This window comes from Lampris incognitus, chromosome 2 (assembly GCF_029633865.1).
Source record: "Lampris incognitus isolate fLamInc1 chromosome 2, fLamInc1.hap2, whole genome shotgun sequence".
NCBI lineage: Eukaryota > Metazoa > Chordata > Actinopteri > Lampriformes > Lampridae > Lampris > Lampris incognitus.
In genome coordinates this window covers 3,109,810-3,128,031 of record NC_079212.1, presented here as the reverse complement: position 1 = coordinate 3,128,031, position 18,222 = coordinate 3,109,810, and the positions used below count along the sequence as shown (strand labels likewise).

Here is an 18,222-nt window from a genome sequence, read left to right as displayed (position 1 = left end):
CCCAGTTGTAACATTTTTCTATAATTTACAGGTTTGCTGGCTCACCATTAGATTTTTGTCAACACCATCAGACAGCAATGTCTGTAGTTATTTTGAATTAACACAGAAATCGACTCTTAGCAGTTTCTTTGTTCTGTTAATTATGCACATGTTTTCATATCATCTTTAAAAAGTTAGATTAGTCGATGTTTAATGATTGCAGTTTAGGTTGTATAGATTAACCAATTTTGTATTTAGTCGCCTTTATGAACAGTGATATTTAGAAGCATAAAAATTACACATTAAGTTAAGAAATGCAACGATTTTATAGACAAATATTCTCGAGGGAACAAAACAAATATTCTCTAAAAAAAAATAACAAGCCGGGGCATCTGGGTAGCTTAGCAGTTTATTCCATTGCCTACCAACACAAGGATTGCCGGTTCGAATCCCCGTGTTATCTCCGGCTTAGTCGGGCGTCCCTACAGACACAATTGGCCATGTCTGTGGGTGGGAAGCCAGATGTGGGTATGTGTCCTGGTCACTGCACTAGCACCTCCTCTGGTCGGCCGGTGCGCCTGTTCAGGGGGGAGGGGCAACTGGGGGGAATAGTGTGATCCTCCCACGTGCTACACCCCCCTGGCTAAACTCCTCACTGTCAAGTGAAGAAGAAGCAGCTGGTGACACCACATGTATCAGAGGAGACATGTGGTAGTCTGCAGCCCTCTCCGGCTCGGCAGAGTGGGTGGAGCAATGACCGGGACAGCTCGGAAGAGTGGGAAAATTGGCCGGGTACAATTGGGGAGGAGAAAAAAAGGGGTGGGGGGTAAATAAATAAATACCAAGTCCATCTGATGTAGCTGACAAGCATCAACGGTGGTAGCACAAAACTGATGGTGGTGACAAAGTTGTAAGGAACAGGGAAATATTTCATTCAAAATTACCATTGATTTCTCACAAATATTGCAACGTCGCAAGACACGAAGGAAACATTACCTAACCATTCTTCTCTTGAATTCACATCTCAAGGGAGTAGAGGGACTTTAAACATCAGGCAATGGACAATGAACATATCCCTGTTGTAAAGTCTACAACCTTGGTGAAAATCACTAATGCTGATGGCAGCTGACTCTGGGCTCTTAACCATACTTGTCCTTCTTGGTTTGAGTGCAGCCTTTGATACCATCTCATACCATCTTTCTAGAGATATTGGCTTCCATTGGAATCACTGGCACCTCTCTTGCCTGGTTTAGATCATATTTCTCTGGCTGTACTTTGTGAATTTGAAAATTTGAGATCCCAGTCCCTTCCTGTTTAGCTCTTGGTCACATTTTCAGGAAATTTGGCATTCAATGTCACTGCAAAGGGGATGACACCCAGCTCTATCTATCTATCAAGCCTTCCTCCACTCTTCCTCCCACTTCCCTTTCCGACTGCTTACTAGAAATTAAATCCTGGTTTTTATACAGCTTACTCAAACTTGATAGTGATAAGACTGAGGTTCTCCTAGTAGGTACTAAATCTACTTTAGCTCAACCTGATTTTTCTCTGACTATTGACAATAAAGTAAGATATAAACAGTTTTTTTTTTAAAAAAAACAATAAATACAAATAACAATAAATAGTTGTCTGGAAATATTTCAATATTCACACAAATATTCTAATTGGGCATTCATTTAGTCGGTGTCATTTCCCATATAAATGTTCAATTTTTCCCAGTTCTTTTTAAATATATTCTCTTGAACTCTCAAAAGGTATGTCAGCTCTTCCATAAAAAAAATGTCTTGGACCTCATTTCTTGAATTCTATGAATGTCTGTACAATCTTGAATCAGGCCATCATTCAGAGGATTTTTGCATAAATGTTTTTCATCTATCGATCTTCCTCAAGCCTCAGATACATAGAAAGAGCTGCTGAACAGGCTGGTACCCATAAGGAAATCATAAAAGCTATTGGCGATCTACAAAATAACAAGGCTCCGGGACCTGACAGTCTGACTCCCAAATTTTATAAAGCTTTTCAGGGTCTGCTGATCGATCCTCTGTTCAATATGCTGTCTCATTCCTTTGAACCTGGGGCTCTCCCTGATACTATGATGGACACAAACATCTCTTTAAATTTAAAAAAGGGCAAACCTGCACATGACTGCGGCTCCTACAGGCGGATTGCTTTGCTGGATGTTGACCGAAAACTACTTGCTAAAATACTGGCCAGAAGGCTTGAAGGTTTCCTTCCAGATAACTTCAGTGGATCAGACTGGTTTTATATTGGGCTGTAATTCTTGTAACAATGTAAGGAGGCTCCTAAACCTCATACAATATGGCACAAAGTTAAAGGCCAAATCTCTAGTTATTTCCCTTGATAAGGAGAAGGCCTTCGACAGGATTGAGTGGCCTTACCTGCTGGGGGTCCTCTCAAAATGTTAACTTAGGTGAAAACTTTATTAAATCGATATCTCTTCTATATGCTGCCCCTCGTGCCTCAATTATTACAAATGGCCTGAAGTCTCCTATGTTTTCAGTGGGGCACGGTTCCAGACACGGTTGCCTGGCCTCACCCCTTCGGTTTGCCCTTGCCATGGAGCCCTCGGCAGAAGCCATTAGGAAGGACCCAGTAGTGACTGGCAGAGGTGGGTCACGTGCAGCACAAAACTTCGCTATACGCAGACGAAGTCCTACTCTAGCTAAGCAACCCTGAGGCCTCTATTGTGAGAGCAGTTGAGACAAATAGATCCTTTGGCCAATTCTCAGGTTACAAGATTAATTACTCCAAGTCTGAGGCAATGCCCTGACTCCTAATATATCCTGGTCCCCATCCTGCTCTGCCCCTTTCCGTTGGTCCCCATCAGGTTTTATCTACTTAGGCATACACATTATCCCCTCCCTCTCTGGCCTGTGCAAAGCTAATTTTGTGCTCCTAATACGCAAATTCAGAGAAGACCTGGCCCGCTGGACAACCTTGCCACCATCTCTCCTGAGAAGAGTGAACCTTTTTAAAATGAATATACTTCCTTGGTTGTTGTACCCTTTTCAAATGATCCTGGCTCTTTTGACAAGGAAATCCCTTTTGGCAATAAACATCGCATTTACTTCCTTTCTCCGGAGAAATACGTGGGCTAAATTGAAACTTACCATGCTGCAATGTCCTTTTGAGGAAGGCGGTTTGGCAGCACCGGACATTAAATGCTACCAAATCGTGTGTTTCTGTAGTTACCTGTGGTATTGGTTTAGAGACGACTCTAAGGTCCCTTTCACACTTGAAAGTCCAAACCAAGGTCTGAACCAGAGTCTGGTTCTGGTGCTTTCACATCTGTTATTTTATAGTCATTAGGTTCAGGACTTTTGCTTTCATACCAGCGGACCTTGACTTGAACTTTTGGCTCGTTGTTGCCGCCAGGTGCGCTCGTTGTTGCCAGGCGCGCTCACTGTTGCTAGGTGTTACGGTTTGTGTTTGTTTTATCACTTCCTATGATTGATCCGAAAGTCCGAACCTTTGATTTCACATTAGACATTCATGAAACTTGGTCTGAACCGAGACTACCTCCTGAGCTTGGACCAAAGACTGAGTCTTTGATCCCTGTACCCTGGTCCAAGAGGTTTCACACCTGGCAATCTGGTTCTGACTTTTCTGGAAAGTCTGAAAGTCCGGACTAAACAACATAAGTGTGAAAGGGCCCTAAATCTACCTGGCTTGCTGTGGAGACTGCCCCAGTGGCCCCTATTCCTCTCTGTAACATTTTATATGCCTCTAAGAAATGGGTTAGTCTTCATATTAATTCAATTCAATTCAATTCAATTTTATTGTCATTAAAAACAATGTGCAGCACATGTTAAAAATGAAATGAGGGCTGTGGCTTCACCAAACAGTGCAAGACAGACACAGACAAACACAGAAAACACAATATAAGATATACACACATGAAGACCAACAGCTAAAAATAAGTTAAAAAAGAGCTGGAGTACAAAATATTTAAAAATATCTACAGACATTCAGTGGGTGGCCAGGTTCAGGTAGGTAACAGCTTGTGGAAAGAAGCTGTTTTTGAGCCTGGTAGTGCGGGCTCTGAGGCTCCTGTAGCGCCTCCCAGAGCGCAGGGGGGAGAACAGTCCATGGTTGGGGTGGGTGGGATCTCTGCTGATGCTCAGACCCCTTCGAAGGCAGCGTTTGTGATAAATGTATTTTATGGCTGGGAGCTGGGTACTGGTGATCTGCTGGGCCGCCTTGACGACCCACTGCAGAGCTTTCTGGTCTACTGAGGTGCTGTTGCCGTACCACACTGAGATGCAGATGGTCAGGATACTCTCTATGGTGCAGTGGTAGAAGTTGGTGAGAATTTTGGGGGGTAGACAGGCGCTCCTCAGCCTCCTCAGGAAATGCAGGCGTTGTTGGGCCTTTTTCACAAGGGCCTGGGTGTTTAATGTCCACAAAAGGTCCTCGCTGATGTGGACTCCAAGGAATTTAAAGCTGGAAACACGCTCCACTTCCACCCCATTGAGGTGAATGGGGGAGTGGCTGCAGCTTCTACACCTCCTGAAGTCCACAATCAGCTCCTTTGTCCTCTGAACATTAAGGACAAGATTGTTGGTAGTACACCATGATGTGAGGTGCTGAATCTCGTCCCTGTAGGCCATCTCGTCATTGTTGGTGATACGGCCAATGACTGTGGTGTCATCTGCAAACTTAACTGTAACATTTGAAGGGTGAGTTGGCAGGCAGTCGTGGGTGAAGAGGGAGAGAAGGAGGGGGCTCAGAACACAGCCTTGAGGGGCACCTGTGCTGAGGATCAGGGTGGAGGAGGTGTGGTCACCTAACCTAACAGACTGAGGTCTGTTGGTCAGGAAGTCCAGGATCCAGTTACAGAGGGAGGGGTTGAGGCCAAGGGAGAGGAGTGTGGTGGTTAGTTTGGTGGGGATGATAGTGTTGAAGGCAGAGCTATAATCTATAAACAACATCCGGATGTATGTGTTGTTAAGTTCAAGGTGGGTCAGAGCAATGTGTAGGACAGTGGCAATGGCATCCTCAGTAGACCTTTTGGGACGGTAGATGAACTGATGTGGGTTGAATGTGTGTGTGTGGGGGGGGGGGGGTAGTGTTTTTGACGTGAGCCAGAACCAGTCTTTCAAAGCACTTCATGGCAATGGGGCTGAGTGCTATGGGTCGGTAGTCATTCAGACATGTGGATGTTGGTTTCTTGGAGACAGGAATGATAGAGGTGGTCTTAAAGCATGCCGGGACTTTAGATTGGGGCAGTGAGAGGTTAAATACAGGTGTGAAGACCTCAGCCAGCTGGTCGGTATATTCCCGGTAGATCCAACCCGGTATGCCGTCTGGTCCGGCAGCCTTCCGTGTGTTCGCTCTGCGCAGTGATTCTCTGACCTCTGCGACTGATAGAGTGAGCACCTGGTTTTCTGGGTGGCTGGGGATTTTTGTGGCTGGGTCAGTATTGTCCTTGTCGAAGCAGGCATATAAATGATTTAGCTTGTCTGGCAGGGAGGCATCATGGACAGTGGGACCGCGATTAGAGCTTTTGTAATCTGTGATAGACTGAATGCCTTGCCACATTCGCCAAGGATCAGAGTTATTGTGAAAGTGGTCCTCTATTCGTAGGGAATATTTATGTTTGGCTGTTCTGATGCCCTTTTTGAGGTTTGATCTGGCTGCGCTGTAGGCCTCACAGTTACCTGACTTGAATGCTGCGTCCCAGACTTTCAGCAGTTGCGGGACCTCACTGGTCATCCAGGGTTTCTGGTTTGGAAAGCTGCGGATTGATTTTTTTGTTGTGACACTCTCAGTGCAAAAGTTAATGTAGGCTAGTATGGCAGATGGCTGTTCATTCATGTCTGTATGGGAGCCATGGGTAGCTGAATGTGCAAAAATACTCCAGTCTGTGTTTTCAGAACAGTCCTGGAGTTCAGAGACTGCTCCTTCTGGCCAGACAGTGATTGTCTTTACTGCTGGCTTGACCCGTTTTATTAGGGGTTTGTAGGCCGGGACCGGGTGTTTGGTCTGTTGTCTGCTGATGGCACATTGTAGCTGCTTAAGTGCTACCTTAGCATTAGCTTGTGGGGGGATGTATACAGCAGCGATGGTAATGGCCATTAGCTCCCTGGGCAGGTAAAAAGGGCTGCTCTGAATCATAAGGAGCTGGAGATCAGCAGAGCAATGCCTTTCAACAATCTTTATATTGTTGCACTAAGAGTTACTGACATAAATACTCAAACCTCCTCTGCAGATCTTGCCGGAGTCCGCTGTCCTGTCGGCACGGAAGGCTGTGCAGCCCGCTAGCTCGACTGCCGAGTCGGCTATGTTGCTGTTGAGCCAAGTCTCCATAAACATCAGTAGACAGCAGTTCTGCAGCCTTTTCTGAGAGGACAGCCTGAGTCTTATCTCCTCCATTTTGTTCGCAAACGACCGGACATTAGCCATGAAGATGCTGGGGAGGGAAACTTTGAAGGGAACGCTACTTAGCTTAGCATGGAGCCCGCCTCGTTTCCCCCTCTTCTGTTTACGTTGCCGACAGGGGGCAGTGTTTCCACTGCGAGACCGGTGAGCGGATAATATGGATGGGGAAATTGTCCGTGATGGTGGAGGGAAGTGAGTAATCCGTTCTGAGGTTTAAAAGTTCCTGACGGTTGTAGAAGAGCGCAGGACCAACACTTGTAAGTAAACTTAAAACTAACGTATAAATAACAAAGAAAACACGACACTGAACAGGGAACCACAGTAGCTGCTGCGTCAAGCGCGCCGCCATCTTGAAAAAAATATTAAGGGCAACTTTATCCTATTGAACCCTCTAAAAGTTTGGAGACTGACAAGAAAACTAGAAAACCAAAAAGGCTGTATCTCTCTCCTTACAACTGTCCACTTAAACTCAGAATTCCCCCCTGGTCTGGTAGACCAAGCTGTCTCTCTGTGGTCTGACAAGGGCATAAAGGCATGAGAAAAAGTTGAGGCAGCAGGCACATGTCACTGTGGAGCCCTGCTCATAGGCCTCTCTCAGGGCAGAGTTTTAGTTTCAATCAGTCTAGACATTCAGGTCAGAGGTCGTGTCCTACCTGTAGTTCCCTGCTGCAGAGCGGACACGGGGATGGTCTTGATGATGGTAGTGCCAGGCTTAGAGGTTGTCGGTGTGACACCCTGAATGCCCAGCAGGGTGGGTTTGGCCTGTGTGGTGCTGATGATGGTAGTCGATTTACCATCTGCTGAGGTCACCAACTTCAGGATGGTTCCAGCTGGTAGAGAGCCCTTAGCCTGAGAGAGAAAGACAGAGAGTGAGAGGGATATATAATATTTGGGATATATTATGTTATATATATTATATATTTGTTAAAAGAAACACTCAATGGTAGGGATAGTGCTCAACAAATAAGGAGCAAAATAATCCAGTTAGTCAAGTAAATTCTCTATGAGACAGTACAACCCTGTTTCATGCTATAAGCAATCATCAGCTCTTGTGGGTCTTTTTTTTTGTATTATACTTGAAGAATGCAAGTAACAAGTATAATACAAAAAAAAGACCCATAACAGCTCCCAGCAGGTGACAATAGAAGACTGTGGTTGGACTGGGAAGCTCCAAGTACAGAATGCTTGAAACTGCAAAATATTTCCCCCCCCAGAATACTCACCTGTAGAATCTGGGCGACTGGGTTGTTCCCAGCCTGACCAGCAATAGCTCCAGTCTGGACTGGTTTGGTTTGGACCACAGACATCATCTTCCCCAGGTTGCTAAGGTTACCAATCTGTCAAACACAACACAGAAAGGAACCAAGGTTACCTGGAACCGCCCACCCACAGCTTTGCATTCTGGGATTTATCAAGATTGTTGAAAGACGTTTTGACTTGTGTTGTAGAGCAGGTATTTCTCACACACACACACACACACACACACACACACACACACACACACACACACACACACACACACACACACAAACCCCCCAACCCCTCTCACCAGTGTTCCAGTTCCTCCCATATTGAGAGGACTCTTAACCAGAGTGATGGTCTTGGTGACTCCGCCCACCACTGTGGTCACCACCTGGGCCTGCTGGGCAACTGTTACTGTGCCAGACTTATGGACTGTGATGATTGGCCGGCTGGAGTTTCCAGGGGTGGAGACTACTGAGGTCCCACCCACCTGAGCTGCAGCAGTCTTCAACATGCGGGTGGCTGGGTTACTGACCTGGAGAGAGAGAGAGACAGAGAGACACAGAGACAGAGACCCACATAGGGTTACTGGCTGGAAGAGAGGGAGAGTGTGGAGATGAACAGATCACAGATAAAATCCTGAGAACTATACAACTCATTGAAGCTATAATGGTTCATATATGCATCCCGTAACTGTTCTTTGCAGGCCTCGGTTCACCAACACAGTACGCCTTTACTGGATTGTCGTGTCACAGAATATGTCTCTGTAAATAAACTTAAGATGTACATGCACGAGTTCCACTGTAGCCTAGAAATCCTTCCAGTTTTTGTTTTAGACCGCCTGTGGGAAAGAGTAAAAGCCCCAAAATGGTGCCAGCAGTATCAAATGACACAGCGCTGTCCAGAAAACACACCCATCTTGTGTGTTTATGGCTAGCAGTTCTCCTGATTTCCTACATTAAATGCACTTATTTTGAGTCGCTTTGGATAAAAGCGTCGGCTAAATGACTGTAATGTGATATAATGTTTATACGCAGCCAGACTACCAGTATTTGTATAACACGCAGTAAATTCACAAGAATGTAAAACACAAAATTTTAGGTTCATAATGTTAAAGATGGCAAAAAACAAATGCATATTTTGGAAATGAAATTCATTATACAGCTTTAACCCTTGTGTTGTCCACACATTGTGTGAACTGCCCTTGTCTTAAGGGTCAGCTATGATCCGCCTTCATTAAACCTCTAAATTAAAGCAACTTAATTTAATTTTAAACCCCAAATCTACTTTGCACTAAGAAACAACCTGTCATTCATCACAAACTGTGTGACTATCTAGGTTTTCCCTCTTCACAGTGCAGAAAGACTGCATTTAATCAGTGGACACCACTTGTTTTTATAGGGTCACATGATCCACAAGTCTTAGGGTCACACATAACCCACACATGACCCCAAGACAATCTTAGTACCCCAGTGGTGTACAGCTTTCATGGAAATATGAAAAAAAAAAACCATGTCCCATTATTTTCTGACCAGACCCTTCTGGCTGTTATTATGTGTGACAGTTAACCAGATAACTGACCTCCTGTACATAGTGACAGTTAACCAGATAACTGACCTCCTGTACATAGTGACAGACAGGAAACAAGTGTAAAGCTATTGTCCTGTAATAAGCTGGGTGCACCGTAGGCTACGCCAAGTCAGGGTCTGCAACTCAAACAGTAAACAGGTTAACCACTTCACCAACTTTTACACACAAATAATTGAGACAGAAACAAAGTTTTAAAACCAGTGACAGATAAATCTAAGCAGACATTGCTTCAGGAGTCTCGCCAAGTCGTCTTTCAAGTTTTTGAAAAATGTTCACAAGCTCTTATAATAAAAACTGCCAGAGGAAGTCCCGGACTCTTTCTAATCTTGTATTTACTATTTATTTGTGGTGAAATTTGAAATCTTTAGAAAGGAGTTTCATAAAAATCACTTTAAAAACTTTTCCTATTAAATTCTTTTTAACCGAGAAAGAAAGTGAACAGTCATTAAAGGACTTAAGTCCAGACCGAACTGGGAGTTCAGTGAATTGTCATTAAAGGACTTGAGTCCAGACCGAACTGTGAGTTCAGTGAGCCGTCACATTAAAGTGTTCAGGACAGGACAGGACATTTACATCCCAAGGAGCTACAGTTTTAAAAAAGTAATTCAAATGTAGACTGATCATTTCAAGCACATTTAAATACTAATAACTTTAAGGTATTAAAATTATGTAATGGGTGGGCTTCTACATAGATCATGTAGTTTTACTGTGCTGAAGTGTGAAATGACTCATGGTACTCTACAGTAAGGATCTACACCTCTTTTCAAACTCATGAGGCTGTGAAATAAAGATTTACCATGACAGGTGAGGCTACTTTGACAGGCATGGTGCTGGACCCGGGGGCCACTGCTACTGTTTTGACTATGGTGGCTCCAGCAGGCACATTGAGCACAGTGGCTGTGGAGGGCGGGATCTTCTGGGTGGCAGCAGCAGCAGCCGCCAGTGCAGCCATACCACTCATCTGTGGGCTGCTGCCGATTGGCTGTAAAGCAGACAGGAAGCAGGACTTCAGTTAAAGGTCCGATGAGAAAGAATTTAGAGCACCGCGAACTTTCAAAATCTGACGTGTATCCACATGAAACAGAACGGTCGGATGGGACCTGGGGGACGGGAGGGGAGGGAGACTGATCTGACTGAAAGCCAGTCATGGCCAGGCATTTGTAGAAGAACGTGGACAGTGAAGAGCTCATGGTTAGTTTCAGTTTGGTGGTAGGAGATCACTTGTCTTCTCTCAGTCTTACTCCCATTTAATGCACATTTGTTTATGCCAACAAGTGCAGGAAGACATCACAAAAAAATATTGTATTTGTGAAGATCAGAAACACATTCACACAAACAATTTTTTTTTTACAAATTTAAAAAAGGTGTTAAAAAGATGTAAATTAATTGCAGAAAAAAGACGTAGCAAGAATCAAAATACACTTAATTTCACTGGCGCTCCAGGAAACTTAAAGAAAAGAAATCTCTGGTGGTGTAAGACTTCTTACAGGAAACGCCGCCATTTTTTAGTGTTATCTCAATCTATTGGTCCTCTGTGATGCGCACTACTGGATGATACAACTTTTGTCTAGTCGCTCCTCATGACTACAGAGTGCTGAGGATGGGTCACCAGTTTAACTGCTGATTCAAACTAATGAAGAAAACAAAGCCTTGTCTTCCCTGACTTTATGTCTCACCTCCATGAGCAGGGAACGACACACACTGGGTAAGAGTCCATCTTCACCCGGCAAGAGTTGATAATGATACACATTCACCTACAGACTCCATTTACATCCTAATTTTTTTTTTGGGGGAGGGTTCCTCCCTTTTTCTCCCCAATTGTATCCGGCCAATTACCCCACTCTTCTGAGCCGTCCCGGTCTCTGCTCCACCCCCTCTGCTGATCCGGGGAGGGCTGCAGACTACCACACGCCTCCTCCCATATATGTGGAGTCGCCAGCCGCTTCTTTTCACCTGACAGTGGTGACTTTCGCCAGGGGGACGTAGCACGTGGGAGGATCACGCTATTCCCCCCAGTCCCCCCTCCCCCCGAACAGGTGCCCTGACTGCCCAGAGGAGGCGCTAGTGCAACAACCAGGACACAAATCCACATCCGGCTTCCCACCCACAGACACGGCTAATTGTGTATGTAGGGACGCCCGACCAAGCTGGAGGTAACACGGGATTCGAACCGAAGATCCCTGTGTTGGTAGGAAACGGAATAGACTGCTGCGCTACCCGGACGCCCTTCAGATCAAAACGTAAAATACAAAAAGCAGAAATGGCCAGCCGATATCTACCAGTAGAGGATGGAATAGATGAGGACGTATTTCATGGTACTTGTTTTGAGTCTACTGGATAAGTCAACTTGTATGAGCTGCAGTAAAGCGAAGAGGAGTTGAGTGAAATGGAGCGACAGGACCAGCAGCCATCAATGTTTCAGCGGTGGTTTACAGTGACTAGTGGCAGACCGGTGAAATGACGTACCACTGTCTACAGAAAGAGTTTCTCCATGTGTTGCCATGAATTTCATTAGGGGCAACTGCTGTTGGATAAACCAGAAAGTCCAGAGGGAGCGCCGGCGTGATTTACAAACCATGACAGTTTTGTTCCACATTTAGCTTGTGGAGTTTTGGAAACTTTCTTCAAGATTCCCACATTGAACAGGTAAAGTCAACCTAAGCCAGCAGGTCCAAGACGGTGGATGGCCGTTAAGGATATACAACATCAAGTATTCTGATTCTGATTCTGATATTGTCAGCCGAGGATATGGGCTAGCTTTCTCAGACAGCCATGTGGCTCAAGTGATCATACTGTGTAACTACACAGCTGTTGTCCGTTTTATTTCAGGGCTGAAGATCATAACAGACAGCTTTTAGCTTGCTACCTCATGTTACACACAGCGTATTTTTTATGTTTTTGTCTTATTAGCAATTAAGCCTTGCGGTAAATATCAATGATAAAGTCTGATTAGTTTGAGGTGTCACATTTTCTGTCATCAATTATTTGATCATTGTAACAACACGTGAGTTGCAATGTGGTGCCCTGGCTCCGAGGAGGCTGGATCTCAGACCACAGCATTCACAATGAATTCTGGGCATTGTAGGAATGGTTGAATCAAGTCATAACTTAGCTATAAGCAGAAAAATGGCATTATCCCATTCAATGCTGCCCGTATCTGAATTTTCTTCTCTCATAAAATCAAGTAACATTCAAAACTGACAGAACATCCAAATAATGATGCTGAAATGTCCCTTCAAGACTAGTCAGTCAACTACACTGGATATATTAGCATTGTTATGCTAAAACTAAAGTCTGATCCAGGTGCTTGGAATTAGTAGACCACAGTAGATAATATTCTAGACTTAAAATACAAACGTGGCACCATGTGTAGATTAGTATGGATATGATGTAGACTCTGGAGATCACACAAAGTTGAATCAGTTCATCTGGACACAACATTTAAGTGACCTCTTCAGTCTCACCTGACTGCAGGTACCCCACCCTTATAAACAATTCAGTGACTGCAGGTGTCCCACTCTTATAAACAATACAGTGGCATAACGACCGAAACCAACGACCAGTTTCATATGCAAATATGGGTGTGACCATTAACTAGAGTTACAATGGCCATGTGTAGTATTCACAGAAGATTGGGGAATAGTTGCAATCACAGCATTGTAAGATGGTGACAGATGCCAGTTCAGGGATGGTCGTTCCCTCTTAACATATGCCCCTTTTCCACTACATGGCACCAGCTCAACTTGACTCGACTTGCTTCTGTGTCGGTTTCCATTACCATAACAGTACCCCTGCAGTGTAGCTCGTCGTCATAGCGACACCCGATTTTCAATTTCAAAATGTACTTTTAAGATAACTCCACTTCGACTGCTTCGGTATTTCAAAATGCCGGGTGATATCTCATGCGCGCACTGATGACGCAGTGACGCAAAATGATGCAGTGACGCGTTTCTCTGACCAATCAGAGATCTGCATTGATTTTGGTACCCGCTCGTTTTTTTGGGAACCTCGACAAGGGTGGTACCAGAAAAGTGGTAACAATTACCAAAATGCCGGTACTTTCCAGTAATGGAAAATGAAAAAAGGACGAGTCAAGTCGAGCTGGTACCATGTAGTGGAAAAGGGGCATTAGATGGCCTCTTTGACTCCCCGTTCAAACCAGCGTTCCTCCCTATCAAGGATGTGCACATCCTCATCCTTGAAAGAGTGGCCACTGGCCTGTAGACGGTGTAGACTGTGGAGTCCTGGTCTGACGTATTAGCTCTCCAGTGTTGTGCCATCCTCTTGGCCAGCGTCAGCTTGGTTTTCCCGATGTACAAGTCACGGCAATCCTCCTGGCACTTAACAGCTACTCTATATTGCTCTGTTTGTGCCGGGGGACCCGATCTTTGGGGTGGAGCCATTTATGGCACAGTGTGTTTTGAGGTTTGAAAGCAACTGAGATGTGGTGTTTGGAAAATACGCGTCTCAACTGTTCCGACACTCCCACCACATACAGAATCACCACTGGTTTACACTTAGACAGCTGTTGTCCTTCTTCTCTCTTCGATTGGCTGGTGCACTGTTTGGGCGTCTTCCTGGCCTTGACAAAGCCCAGTTAGGATAACCACACTTAACCAGGGCCTGCTTAATGTGGGATTTCTCCCCTTCCCCGGCCGCTGTGTCAGTGAGGGCATTGTCAGCTCAGTGGTACAGCGTCCTGATATCTCCTAGATGGCCTAAGAGTATATCAGTTGCCATCTTATAATGCTGAGATTGCAACTATTCCCCAATCCTCTGTGAATAGTACACATGGCCATTGTAACTCTAGTTAATGGTCACAGAAATCTGCATATGAAACCAATTGTAGCTTTAACTGCAGAGGTCACTTAGATGAGTTATGAAACGTTTCTCTCAATAAACGTTTTGTCCAGATGAGCCGATTCAACTTTCTTTGATTTTCTTACCTGGATTATTGAGCATGCATAAAGACACTAGACTCTGGAGACTTCTGCAGTGATAAATAGACTTAAAAGACTGATTTCCATACCGTGGCCTGGGTCCCCGCTGTCCCCTGGGTTGGTACCACCATGCGGACTCCAGCAGGAAGTGATGTCACAGTGACAGGGGATTTAGGTGCGGCCTGTCGTACAGTAACAATGGAAGCTCCACTGTTTGATCCAGAAGCTGCAGCCACCTTCAACACAGCTAAGGAACAAAGGGGGTGTTTAGTGCTGACTGTGGTTTTTCTGCAAGATGCTGGCTAATTCTGGTTCTAAGTCTACTCCTGACTGTGTTCTACTCCACCTCCGCCTTTGTTGTAGGTGCATGGTCCTGCATGCTCTTATCTCATGCTAGCCTGATTCCTGACTCCTACCTGGTCCTCTTGTGCTTGCAGCAAGGGGGCTGCCTTGCACGAAGGAGGTGGGGGAGGAGGCTAATGCGATGCCCGACACTGGAGCACCCTGACTGGCCAGTGGTGTAGCGATGGGGGTGGGGCTCTTGGGGGAGCTGGCTCCAGGTGTAGCAGTGGTGGAGGTGGGGTTAGAGGCAGGTGTGGCGCTGCTGGTAGGTGTAGGAGGGATGTCATATTTCTGCAGCTGGAGGAGGTAGGTGTCAGCGGTCTGGGACGTCCCCCAGCTCACCTCCAGAGATGTGGTGTTGGCCCGAATTAACTGCACCCTGGATGGTGGACTGGGACGCTCTGCAGGAATAAACAAGCCCTTCAAATCTCCAAAGACCATGTAACAATATAACCCTCTCCAACAAAACAGACTAGGAACAACTCTCTTCAGAACATTCAGCCCCCTTCTTTATAATTAGAGTGTAAAGAACTGGTTCTGCTCTGGAACCAGTTCCGCATTTTATTACAACTGGGTATTACATATGAGTTTTGAAGCCGTTTTTTAATTCTGAAAGTATTTTTTTCAGTCACATTCACAAAATGAGTGGAATGCATAAAATATAACATTTTTTTTAAAGGTTTATAGAAGTTTTTGTGGCTATCCTCCCTAACATCATCACCGTTTACATCATGTGTCAACACAGCCTGTATACCCGTTTACCACATGGCGGACAGCAGCTAATGAGGGAAAAAAACAGCGATACGACTAAAAATAGTGCCATGGCAAACTGCAATCATTCCAGTGAAAGTTTCATATAATGAAGGGAGCACCTCCAGAATGAAGAAGCACTTACAGCAATGTAGGTTAAATCTAAAAGAATCCACTATTTTCCATATCTCTCCCCGTCCCTGTCATCAGAAGACCACAGATTCAGATAGCAGCAAACAGTTTTACTTACTGATGTTGTACTACCTATTGGTAAAGGTCTTCTACCAGCTTGTTCTGTCATACCTGCTTGCTAGAACACAACAGCTTTGATGCTTCAAATTATCGGGTTGCGTTCACACCAAACGCAAAGCAATTTTTTCATGCGATGAGATTACATATAAATCAATGCAAAGATGTCAATAGATGTGAATTTTGCGTCATTCGCATATTCGCGCGAGTTGAAAATATTCAACTTGAGCGAGAAACTCGCGTGACGCTGTGTCTCGATAGTCTATCAGCATTGAGATTCTCCTGATGTCCTGTTGAGTCAGAAAATGGAGGACAAGCTGATTGTCACGGGTTCGCGTACTCGATCCTGTGGCCAGACTCGCGCGAGTAACGCAAATAAAAAATGATCCCGCGATCAAACTCGTGTGGGATCACAACATTAGAGTGGGCACCTACAACAGTCTTCATGACTCTATGATTAGCTATTTTCTTAAGAACACAAGAAGGAAGACAGCCACTTTATTTCGTCATTGTGTGTGTTCTCTACATTTAACCACCCTATTGTACAGCAGCAGTGGGCAGCTGCAGCGCCCGGGGACCAACTCCAGTTCTTTTTCCATTGCCTTGCTCAGGGGCACAGGCAGGAGTATTAACCCTAACATGCTTGTCTTTTTGATGGTGGGAGGAAACCCACGCAGACACGGGAGAACATGCAAACTCCATACAGAAAGGACCTGGGATGGCCTGGGGTTCGAACCCAGGACCTTATTGCAGTGAGGCAACAGTGCTAACCACTGGGCCACCGTGCCGCCCACAATGACAGAAATACACAGTGACAGAAAGAATAAGAAAATACATTTCTCTGCATGTATATCTTGCAGACTATAGCTTTTAGTTATGTTCAGCAGGTATCAGATGTACTTGACATTAGATACATCCTACAGCATTTCAGTAATCCTCACCAGTCTCTAGATACCAGAGGTCTTTACAGCAGACTTGGTTGTTCCAGGCTTTGCGGTATCCATCTCTCCCACTCCACACGTACAGTCTGGAATTTATGGCCACGCTGCAGTGTCCTGCTCTGGCTCTGGGCAGGTTGTCCTCCAGAGTGTCCATCAACACATTCTCCCAACACATTGTTTCTAGAGACAGACAGCTAGAGGGTCAAACAGTGCATTCTACCAACACATGGTGTCTGAAGACAGACAGCTAGAGGGTCAAACAGTACATTATTTTTTAAATTTTATTTATTTCTGATTTTTCCCTTTTTCCCAATTTAGTGGCCAATCGCTCCCTATTCTAGTTCAAACTCCCACCCTCGTACTGCATGCGCTCACCAACTGCATCTCTCCGGCCGGCAGTCTGGAAGGAGACGCCTCGCCACTTTCGTAACAAGGCGACTCCAGGCCGAACCACTGCTTTTTCCAACACACACAGAGACACATTCATGTGATGAACACAAGCCGACTCCGCCCCCCTCCCCAAGACAGCGTTGCCAATTATTTCTGCTTCATCGAGTCCGGCCGTAGTCGGATCTGACGAGACCGAGGCGCGAACCCCCGTCCCCAGTGGGCAACTGCATCGACACAAAGCCGATGCTTAGACCGCCACACCACCGCGGACCCCAAACAGTACATTCTACCAGCACATGGTGTCTGGAGACAGACAGTCAAGCCCTCAAAACGTATCATGCTAAAATGCATGCCTGCTGGAGAGACAGAGATATATGAAACTTGTCAGAAACAGTTACTGAGTATAAGCCATGTTTCCATCAACATATTTTTACGCGCATTTTGAAGCATTGCATTAGAAAAGGTTGGTAGAAATGGTATATATCGGAAAAAAGACTTCCGCAATTTCGCAAAAGGATTTATGTTCGCTTGAGATGGATTTTGCATTTTTCCAAAAAGAGTTAATGTGCTTAATGGGAGATGGAAACACCTTTGCGGAGTTAAGTTCTGATAGAGCGAACTTTTAACTCACATGACTGATCAGCTGTTTCCACTGTCGGTGGCATCCCGAATATTCCCATAACGCACCTGTGGTCATATGGCCCTTGCTTCGTGCATTAGAATCATTGCATTTCTTTGTCTTCGTCTCCGGACAGCACGAAACATGGCCACTAATAGCTGACATGAAAGAACAATTACAACTTCCCCATCCATCCATTATCCGAACCGCTTATGCTGCTTTCAGGGTCGCGGGGCTGCTGTAGCCTATCCCAGCAGTCGTTGGGCGGCAGGCGGGGTAACACCCTGGACAGGCCATCACAGGGCCCACACACACACACACACACACACACACACACACACACACACACATGAACACACACATTCATACCTAGGGACAATTTAGTACGGGTGATTCACTTGACCTACATGTGTTTGGACTGTGGGAGGAAACCGGAGCCCCCGGAGGAAACTCACGCAGACACGGGGAGAACATGCAAACTCCACACAGAGGACGACCCGGGACGACCCCCAAGGTTGGACTACCTTGGGGCTCAAACCCAGAACCTTCTTGCTGTGAGTCGACCGCGCTAACCACTGTGCCACCGTGCCGCCTAAAACTTCCCCAATTGAAACGAATATCTGAAGACCTTTCTCCATTTCCTCTCGTAGATGGCCAAGGCGACTAGTTTAGTTTCCGGTTCCATTACAGCCACGTGTAACATACCCTATACCGCCAACTTCTGACGAAACCACACCTTGCATAGCCTAGTTTGTTCACTCCAAACCAGTCGATGGAA

General features: G+C 45.4%; 1 protein-coding gene across 1 annotated transcript in view; it reads right to left on the bottom strand.

The window, feature by feature from the left end:
- hcfc1b (host cell factor C1b) overlaps positions 1-18,222 on the bottom strand; it is a 76,336-nt gene that overhangs the window by 22,981 nt on the left and 35,133 nt on the right. Inside the window, exons 8-14 of the mRNA XM_056273922.1 lie at positions 16,436-16,615; positions 14,570-14,896; positions 14,243-14,400; positions 10,010-10,195; positions 7,931-8,158; positions 7,605-7,718; positions 7,035-7,230 (exon numbers count right to left, since the gene is read on the bottom strand). Of these exons, the coding sequence (XP_056129897.1) occupies positions 7,035-7,230; positions 7,605-7,718; positions 7,931-8,158; positions 10,010-10,195; positions 14,243-14,400; positions 14,570-14,896; positions 16,436-16,615 (1,389 nt within the window). The remainder of the gene's footprint in view (positions 1-7,034; positions 7,231-7,604; positions 7,719-7,930; positions 8,159-10,009; positions 10,196-14,242; positions 14,401-14,569; positions 14,897-16,435; positions 16,616-18,222) is intronic.